We start from the raw sequence: 10,052 nt of genomic DNA, 5'->3' as shown, positions 1-10,052 counted from the left end.
GCCTAGACTAGCTTGCAGATGCCTGACCAGCCTGGCCAATTCACACATTCAGCTGGGAACCAAATTGGAGCGGGATGATCCATCTATCCCTAGTATGAAGCCTACCAATGCTAGGTCTTAAGAGATTCCTGTCTTAGAACAATAAAAGGGGAAGGGGCAATTACTCTAACTACCAATAAAGCCACAAACACGACTTCCTTGTTCTACATCATTTCTACACAATTATGTCTGGTCTGTAAGGCTACCTAGTGTAGATGATTGTTGCCTCTCCATATGCACCACAGCCACACTTGAAACAAATGTTTTTAATTTTAAAACTAATTATATATCTATAATATTGATGGCACACTCGGTTATTTTAAACCCTCCACATATTGTGACAAACAGATTTCCTGCAACAGGCCAAGTCATGCAAAGCAAACACGTTTTAAGTAGTGGGGAACATAAGTACAGAAGTAAAATACACCCACTGAAAAGCTGCTGGTGTCAAACAATTCTTTATTCTGCCATTGCCCATATTTAAGTGACACATTCTTTGCTACCAAAAAAAGGGTATGTGTGGACGGGTGGAGGAGGAGAAGGTGGGGGAGAATACATCTGACCAAATGTTTGCGTGAAACCTTGCAGGAACTGGTCACATCACATGTCTTAGAAACATCTACATGCTTTGGGCTTTTGTGTATATCGCATGCACAATGGAAAACAGAAAACAATAAAGGCAGGGAAATTATTCTTTCTGATCAAAGGCAGCTCAAGACAGCTGTGGTGTCAGAGGCAGAAAATCCAAATGGCTCCTGCCCAATTCACACCAGTGCTTAAAATGTAATGATTGACAGCACACTGCCCTGTAACGGTACCCGCAAATCTGCCACCTGAATTGGAAATATTCACTCTGCCAAATAGTAGGGATGGCATTGCTCCTTTGGAAACTTTTCCATGGAAGGATTTAAATGGTGTATGCATAATTTGCGTGGAGTTCAGGGTCGATGTGATACACCTCATTCAAGAGGCGTCCAATCACACTCTCCATGTTCTTATGATAGTTACTAGTGAGGTCCCGGATCTTTGCTGTGGTTTCTTCATCTATTTTTGTCGATAGGTTCCCTTGAGAGCCCATGATCTACAAAGGCAAAACAAGACATATCCCATGAACGAAACAGGAACAAATGAACAAGGTTGTGCCACTTTCTACAAAGCCAGGCCCAAAACAATAGAAACCTCCCCCCTTAGTCTTCTGCACATACAGTCAATATGGAGGAAGCGAGTTGCGGATATCTTCTCTTGCTACAAACCAAGCTATGGAAAGAAGCATCACAAATCTCTCGCAAAGCCCAACATGATAGTGGGAGACCATGGGTGGAATTCAAGGTTGTGCTAGTTGGTCATTCCACCAGTGAAGCATTTCTGCTTGCCAGAAGAAATGGCCTCCCCTCTCGCATCCCTTCAGGCTGTTCTGGGGCTTCTTCCAACCAGAGAAGATTTGGGGTAGGTGCAGAGGGAGGAGAGGGGGGAGCCCTGCTGCTCTAGTGGGAGTACTAGCGCACTGTGTTAGTTGAGTTCGGTCCCTTATCTCAGCCTACCAAGGTTTCACACATGAAAAGAATTGGAGGAGGGGAGGAATTGCCGGTAGACTACAAATAATGACTGGAATTCCATCCATGGTCTCTCACTTTCATGCTGGGCTTTGCAAAAGGAAAGTCAGACACCAGGCGCCCCTGAATTGAAACACCCACAGAGGTTTGATGTGCATGGAAGATATATTTAGAGTTATTACTCTAGCTCAGGGGTCAGCAAACTTTTTCAGCAGGGGGCCGGCACACTGTCCCTCAGACCTTGGGGGGGGGGCCAGACTATATTTTGAAAAAATAATAATAATGAACTAATTCCTATGCCCCACAAATAACCCAGAGACACATTTTTTAAAAAAAGGACACATTCTACTCATGTAAAAACACACTGTCTGTGGGCCGGATTTAGAAGGCGATTGGGCCGGATCCGCCCCCTGGGCCTTAGTTTGCCTACCCATGCTCTAGCTTATGTAGTGTGTCTGGAAACAAATGGAAAGTATCGTTAGCTGCAAGCATGTGAGTTGGGCCTTTGAACAGGAAACACTGTAGGCAGTGGCGTAGCGTGGGTTGTCAGCACCCGGGGCAAGGCAAGTAATTTGCGCCCCCTAACCCGTGGATTTGCGCCCCCTAACCCCCAGATGTTGCGCCCGGTGCGACCGGCACCCCCTGCACCCCCCACGCTATGCCACTGACTGTAGGAACTGGACCTATGCATCTAAACATCTGGGGTGCATGTCACCATTCACGCATAGAGGTGAAATACACATGCTCATTGACATTCCACAGCGAGACTACCCTCAGCCAAGGAAGTGTGAGAAGCAACCCTTAATTTATCCATTCTTCCCTTGGTACTCTTACTCACATTGGACTGCTTATGTCTGAAATCCTTTTCCCTTTGTAGCCTGTAGTGGTCAATCTCTGCTGTAGCTTCTTCTTTGGCTTGCTTCAGTCTCTTTCCCTTTCCTGGGAAAACAAAAAGGAGAGGTCATTCAGCTGGCATTACAGTACAGTACAAGTTAATATTATTTCGACATAGCCTTTCTTTCATGCCTGGAAATCTCAAGCCTGCCTGCGGCTTAGAAAAGGGCACAGAGAGCACCATCCTTGTATTCAAACGCAGCGAACCTGCTGCCCGCCACCCCCTTAAGCTGAGCATTAGTCTCCCCTTGGACTAGAAGAAACTCTGCTGCGGGCTTGCATTCAGTGTTTACAACCCTGCAAATAAACCTGTTAGGTTACCAACCACCCTGTGGAGAATGGATACAATGGCCAGAGTTCAACAGGAACACAACATTTCTCCTACAAGTTATCTTTGCTCCCAGTGTAGAGATAAGGAATGAGATTCCCCACCTGTGTTGGTTTATCAGGGCTCTTCCACAGAGACTCCTGGTATTTCGTATCTGCATGACATGGGAGCAAGTCTCGAGCTCTCCTGTTCCTCTGCCTGGTGTGCACATGTCGATAACCCAGGGTTGCTAACTTTTGATTTCAAAAACACTGTTCCTCTTGGTGAAACTGGGATGGCTATAGGACAGGAGATGAGTCTGAGCCACAGTAGAATCTCTGGCAGATTAGGCAAGGTGTCATGGGCTGGTTGGACAACAGAGGAGTGGTAGGAGGAACCAGCCAGGGAACCACGAAGGGAAGAAGGCTCAGAACCCAGGGAGCAGTGGTAGGGCAATGACGAGCGGGTGCAGGGAGAAGACTGGGAAGAGAGGTGTTGGACGCTGACGGGGTAACTTGTCTTAGTGAGCAGGGAGATTCTGTGGCAGAGAGAAGTCAAGAATCGGAGGCAGAAGCTGGTGAGTGAGAGGAAGGAGGCCAAGAGGTAGAGATGAGTTAGGCTGGTCAACAGTCATGGGTGTCTCCTCCCTTCTGCTATGGCAGGCTCCCCTCCCCCTGACTCCCAAAACCAGGCAACAGAAGGCACAAAAACAGGCTGCACACAGCTAGTAAAAGTTTGAAAACACAGCTCAGTAAAAGTGAATCTTAAGTGAAGCTGGCTGGAGATTTGACAGGTAACTGGCTCTAAAATGGACCCTTTTTAGAGGGGGGAACCAAGGAGAGCATTTAGAGAATTTGATCCTTGCAGATCACATAGTGATTCTGTCCAGTGGCACCAATCCCTTAATTGGCGTTTGTCTGTGGATATAATCTCTAGTTTATGTAAATAATAAGAGTTCCAATAAGGCTGGGTGAAATAGCGATAAAAGAAAGGTACATCTATAACACTTTCTGTCCATTGTTAGTACTACCATTCTTTATATGATTTCATATAAACACTCCGAGAAAATTTCTGGCTGTGATAAAAATGACAGTTTCCGTGCTATTCTGCTTAGTGGTATATATTTTTTTTCATGTTTCCCTTCCAGGCCCAACCTTCCTCTTTTGTCACTCAAAAAGTCCAAAATGGCTTCTCATCAATTAATTTAACATGTCTCCAGATTGTATTACACCTGATCCTGTGACTCCAGGGATGATGGGATTTGTAGTCCAATAATGTCTGGAGGAGCACAGGTTCTCAGCCCTGTTTAAATTTGTTGAACTGTGTGAATCTTTCATCTTGAGATCAGCTATTGAGGCAGCGCAGAGTATCGTATTTCTTTTATTTATTTAAAGGGAGGATATTATTATTATTGAGTCTGCTTTTTTAACAATGTACATAAACTTCTGAGAGGAAGCACAATTGCGTCCATAGTCACTGAGCCTGTCTTCTTCCTCTGTTCCCCATCTGCTGGCTACAGGAAGGAAACTCGTATGGAGTTTACTGGGCATTTTGATTATGTGCTGACTCCATGATCAGGACCATTTTATTTACAATCTCACATCAGCAACTCAAATGTTCCCAGGCTCCCTAACTGAAAAGGCACTGGGCACTGTCACAATGTGTTCCTTGGTGCAACCATTGATGACTCCCTATCATGCTTTCAGCCTCAAATCAAACATTTCTTCTCTCTCTCTCCCCCCCCCCCCAATTTCCAACAGCCACAGCCAGAGAACAGATTTTAGTTGTCACTGATGAGAAAAGACATTATTCTGCAAGATTTGCCATATTGATTTGCAGCCAGGAGCCTTTCAGTCAACACCAACTGGATTCTATTTAATGCTGGCAGATTTCCAAGGTACTACAAAGATACAGTTCAGCCACTCGCTGAGTTGCAACATTTACATTTTATGGGGTTCCCCCCCTCCCTTTTCTCAACACTTGCTAAATGCAAAGGTGGGTGGGAACATCAAAGGAGGTTTCTAGCACAAATATGCTGCCGACATGAAAGTGAAGGTAAAGTCAAGAATGGGCGGAACAAATCACAAAATGAAGGAGGGGAATCTTGCGATCTTAAAGGTAATCTTTAGGGAACACTAAAAACAAGGCCGCCATCCCATGCCCACTTACCTGGGAACAAATTCCATTGAACTCAGTAAGACTTACTTCTAAAGAGGATTGCACTGTACATTTTGCAAATACCCGGGTTACTACAGGACCGGCCCTACCGTTAGGCAAAATGAGACAGCTGCTTCAGGCAGCAGATGCTGGTGATGCGGTAGCAGCATTCCCAGGCCACCATTCCCCCTAGCCTCTCCAGACATTTCACTCTGCTGCCACGTGGCCTGTCCTGAGCCCCCTAATCTGGTTTGATGCTTCAGGTGTAGTGGCAGATGCTATTCCTCCACTGGTGTCAATGTAAAGTTCAACTGCTTCTGTGGGCTGAATTGGGGTGGGGGAGACCATCGTGTCCTTCATCTGAGGCAGCAAACTATCATGGGTCAGCCTCAGGTAAGTGCCCACATTCTTGAGTGAATTGCATTTATTTGTTTACTTGGATCTGTAGGTTGAAATCTTAAAAATAAATCCTATGACTTTTTTAGAACCTGAAAACATAGCGCTCAGGTATTCCTTTCATATTTTTCTGGGGTTTTATAATTTGTTGGAAGCCACCCAGAATAGCTGGGCCAACCCAGTCAGATGCACGGCTATCTATCTATCTATCTATCTATCTATCTATCTATCTATCTATCTATCTAGTAAACGGACCTCTGCCTCCCTGCTGAAAGTTAACCATTCCCATGGCCTCTTCAGCAAAGGAGGGAAGTCTGTATTATGGAAAAACATGTCCATTTCAGTTTCTCATTTTTTTTCAATCTGAAATTCAGTTCTCCACATTTCTACATCAGTTGTGATTTTTTATTTATTTTAAAAAGTCTCTATGATTTATTTATTTTTGTGTAAAGCGATTTTCACCAGTATAACGTGTTGAGATATTCTACTCTTTGCTAATATACACAATTATATGCACACTTTATCCCAGTATATGCAATTTTGTAGACATTACTTGACTGGACCTGCACGGCAAACTTCAGAGAAGTGTGAATTTTAAAGGATAGCTGTGTTTCGGTTTGCATATTATTTCTGATACTTCAAATCTGGTAAGTTCACCTTCAAATGAGGACTGAATCGAATTTCTTCCCCCGTCTCTAGTGGAGAGTTGGGTACTCCCTCTCACTGGGTAAGATCCCTTTAATAAAAGCTATACTGAAAGGAGGGAGGGGAGAACCCATCCATTTGCGAAAGGCAGAGACATGCCCAGGACAGGACATAATAGCCAGGAGGGAAAACTGGATTGTTTACTAATATGAAGTTTGCTTCTGTGGGCTAAAAGTGATTGACAATTCATGGCATCCTCTTGCATTCCTTTTAACATTAAGAGTAGCACAGACTGGGGTTGGCAAGAGACAGAACATGTTCTACAAATCAGCCTTTGGGTGACTTGCTGAGTTTATGACTCCCAATAATTTAGTAATATGAAGTAAAATTGTTTGGGTTTTGTGAACTGGTTTTTCTTCTTCAGGTTTTAGAATTCTGTGTTCAAAACCCTTGCAGAATTGTACACATGCATGCAGACTATTCCAGTGTATGGCTTATGACACAAATAGCCAATGGGGTATGTGGCGTTTGCATTCTAGGTGGGTCATAAAGAAAGGGTTAAATGAGTGTGAAGTGATTGGCCAGTGGGAACCCAAGGGGAGGAGTTAGAGTTGGAGTTGTTGGGAAGTCAGTTGGGAGTTGGAGAAGGAAGAGGGAGGATAAGTCTGTGGGTTGGTCGATTGTGTTATGAGAGAGTGAGAGAAACTGATAGGAGGAGTCAGATAGACAGTTGGGATAATCAGTTCGCAGTTATTAGGAAAGGTATAGGCCGGTAAAGAAACTAAGACTAAGAAACTGACGAGAAAAATTATCTGAAACCATAAACTTGTTAAGGCTTATAAAATAAACTTGCTTATTTGATTTAATGTTAACAACTGTCTGGACTCCGTGTGTACCCCAGAGAAACGGGTTGGTGGCAGCGAGGAGGCAATCACAGTGGTGGCACAGGGATCAATAGACCGTCAAACGCCCGGGGACCCTGTGTGATCGCCACAGGGTGATCTTCCAGGGTTGTTGGACTCCAACTCCCATCAGCCCCAGCCAACACAGCCAATAGTCAGTGACGATAACTGTAGTCCAACAACAACAACTAGAAGGCACACATTGGCTATTCCTGGCTTACAGGATGCAGTAGATGATTGGTTCCACCCTCTCAGCCACCATTTTGTACCTCGTTGGTGGATCTTGGAGTTTAAGCAAAAACACAAAGTTGATCCCATAAGTCAGTCCACTCATGGCACAGTCCTGCATTTCATAAAAGGGGTGCAACACGACAGCAGCTAAGAGCTGTAGCAAGGTGGTTCCCACTTGCGTGGAGAGGCAAGCAAGCGAGTTCAAACCTTACAGCTCGCTTCACACAGGATATGATGTTAAGGTGCAGTGCTGCACACATATCCAGCTTAGAGGAGCAAGTCGCAGGTGGATGTTGAGAGCTGTTGTTGTGGCTGAAGACTGTGAGCTATGAAGTCACCAGTTTGAATCTCACCTCAGCCCAAAGGATGTAAAGAAAGCCACTATTTTCTCAGTCACAGCTCACAGGGCTACTCTAAGGTTTGCTCAGATAGTGTACCTTTTTTTTTTTGGAAAATGTGACATGTGTCATTGAAAGTCTACTCAATACTGATCCAGAGTAGAACTCAAACGTATAGTTAGCAGAATGAAAACTTAAACATGTTGCAGGATTCCCCCCAAAATAGACCAGAGGCAGTTAATATTTCTTCCAGCAGAGCTTTACTGTTGCTGAAGGCAAATGAGCATAATGGTCACAAATCCAATACATTCAGGATTGGCACTGTCCACAAGAAATCCAGTTTCAAGCTGACTTAACTTAAACTTACAATAACTTATAATAAGTCTAAAACTTATTTTAGACTTGCAACATGTAAATCTTGTCATGCTGTAAGCCACATTGAGCATTGTTTTTAACTGTGGAATGGCGGCATACAAATAAAAAATGAAATGAAATGAAACTTAACACTATATACAGAACGCCACACCAGAAGGAAAAGAGATAGGAAGAGAAAGTGAGAAACTCAGGCTCCTTCTGGCCTTATTTTTATAGTAAGCATGATCTTGACGGAAAGAGATAACAGAACCAGTTTAAACCAGCTGTACTCAGCTTCTCTGAAGGAATAACCCAAACATCACGAACCTTCTGCTTGTTTCCTTCACACAGAGAAGCTTCTAGAAGCTTCCCGAACTCTCTTGAGTTAATCAGAACAGGAAAGATCTCTACACATCAGATCAATACTTTCTGCACTAAGAAATGCAAACTGACGACATGAATTAAGTAGTGTATAATTAAAATGAGGCCCATGTGCACCCACTCACATTCATCCCTTGTTTCCTGCAACTTTTATTTGCCTCCTGCTGTCAGAATTTAGGCTGTAAGCTCCTTAGGGTGGCCAGTTGCATATCACTTGCAACAGGGATGCCAACTTGAATAAAATATGGGGGGGGGCAGGTAAGCCCCATCCCTAATGATCACATGATGCGATGCACACGCACCATTTGAATGGCAATGCCCATCGACTTAGAAGGGATGGTCCCCTCAAATATTTTAGGGGGTGGGCGGGCAAAGGGACTTTGGCTCCTAGGAGTTGGCTCCTATGCCTTGCATATTGCATTTCATTCCTCTGGAAAGTAGGAGACGTGGCTATCCTGTCAGGGGAAAGGAGGGCCTTCATTTTCTTGGTGCTATTTTTGTTTCTTCCTTTGCATTTGATGGGCATTTTGTTGTTGTTTCAGTTGTGCAGTCAATGTACACATGTACACATGTACATTGTATATGTACACATGTACACATGCAGAACTGCAACAACAACAAAATGCCCGTCAAATGCAAAGGAAGAAACAACAATAGCACCACAGAAAGAGCAAAAAGAAGAAATAGAAAGCAAAACTTACTGGGGTGGTGGTGGTGATGGGGGATCGGGTCTGCAGTACTGACTCATCCTGAAAGTGCTATGTGACTTTTTATCACCTCACTAGTAGTAAAATTTTCCATGTTATGGAAACCGAAGAGATAACAAAAGTCGGTATAGCTATCAAAAAGTCTCTCACACAAAAGGAGGATGAGGAGAGCATGAGGAAAAGATTCAAACTCAAGGCACCTATTCTTAAAATCACAAAGCTCCTTTAAGTACAAGCTTGGATGGAAAGACCAATGGAACTGGTCTCTCACAGAGGAGTCAGCCATGTGGACCTTGCTTCCTGTCTCCCCTTGTGCTGCCCATAAGCTCCGTATATGCTATTGGGAACACTGCAAACAGCTAATTATAAAAGAATTCCTATTCCACCATCTCATAAAATACCAGGGCAGCATACAACAATAAAACATGAAAAGTAAACCATTAAAAATAGAACAAAATAACCATCAAAATGACTGGCTACTCCTGAAGATTTTAAACAGTGGCATAGACCCGTGGGCATAAAAATGTCATCAAGAAATGCCTGAGAGTGATTGAGGCTAGCTAGGGTTTTAATACACGGGACAACTGTCTACACTCCTCCAGACAATATCAGTGATCAGGCTTGGATATAAAGGCTTGCTTGGGCAAGGCCAGATTAAGTCTTGTGGCATCTTAAAGACTAAATAATAATAATGGTATAATTTTTGCAGACTACAAGGAATACTATGGGCCTCTGGTGTTTCAGAGATTCCAGCAAAAACACAAGTGGTTTACAAAGATCAGTAACCAATCATAAAACCTCAGAGTTTTAAAATCACCCATCTATTTTCCTCATCCATGTCACCATTGTCGCTTTGCACAGAAGTCCAGCACAAACCTCAACATGCAACGCCTGTTCACATTATACTTCATCTAAGACTCTACTTCGTTCACACAGAGCACTACAAATCACTTCCTGCTCCCAAACTTCCAAACTTTCTCCCCATGTATTAATTACTTTGTTTGTGGGGCGGGGTAGCAGGTAGGGAGAGATACCTCAGATAAACAAGGCTATACTATATTAATTGCAAATGAACATTGTTTCCGCTGACCTGACTGACCACTGTTACTGGGCCTAGGCAAACCGCAGAGATTCCATGGACTGGGAAA

General features: G+C 43.7%; 1 protein-coding gene across 1 annotated transcript in view; it reads right to left on the bottom strand.

The window, feature by feature from the left end:
- Positions 1-478: 478 nt before the first annotated feature.
- ATP6V1G3 (ATPase H+ transporting V1 subunit G3) overlaps positions 479-10,052 on the bottom strand; it is a 32,149-nt gene continuing 22,575 nt past the window's right edge. Inside the window, exons 3-4 of the mRNA XM_083506894.1 lie at positions 2,431-2,531; positions 479-1,120 (exon numbers count right to left, since the gene is read on the bottom strand). Coding sequence (XP_083363020.1) covers positions 947-1,120; positions 2,431-2,531 — 275 coding nt within the window. The 3' untranslated portion in view covers positions 479-946. The remainder of the gene's footprint in view (positions 1,121-2,430; positions 2,532-10,052) is intronic.

The sequence above is a fragment of the Podarcis liolepis genome, assembly GCF_965112155.1.
Source record: "Podarcis liolepis genome assembly, chromosome: 6".
Classification (NCBI taxonomy): Eukaryota; Metazoa; Chordata; class Lepidosauria; order Squamata; family Lacertidae; genus Podarcis; species Podarcis liolepis.
The sequence above is the reverse complement of the archived record's forward strand: the minus strand, read 5'-3'. Positions and strand labels throughout refer to the sequence as shown.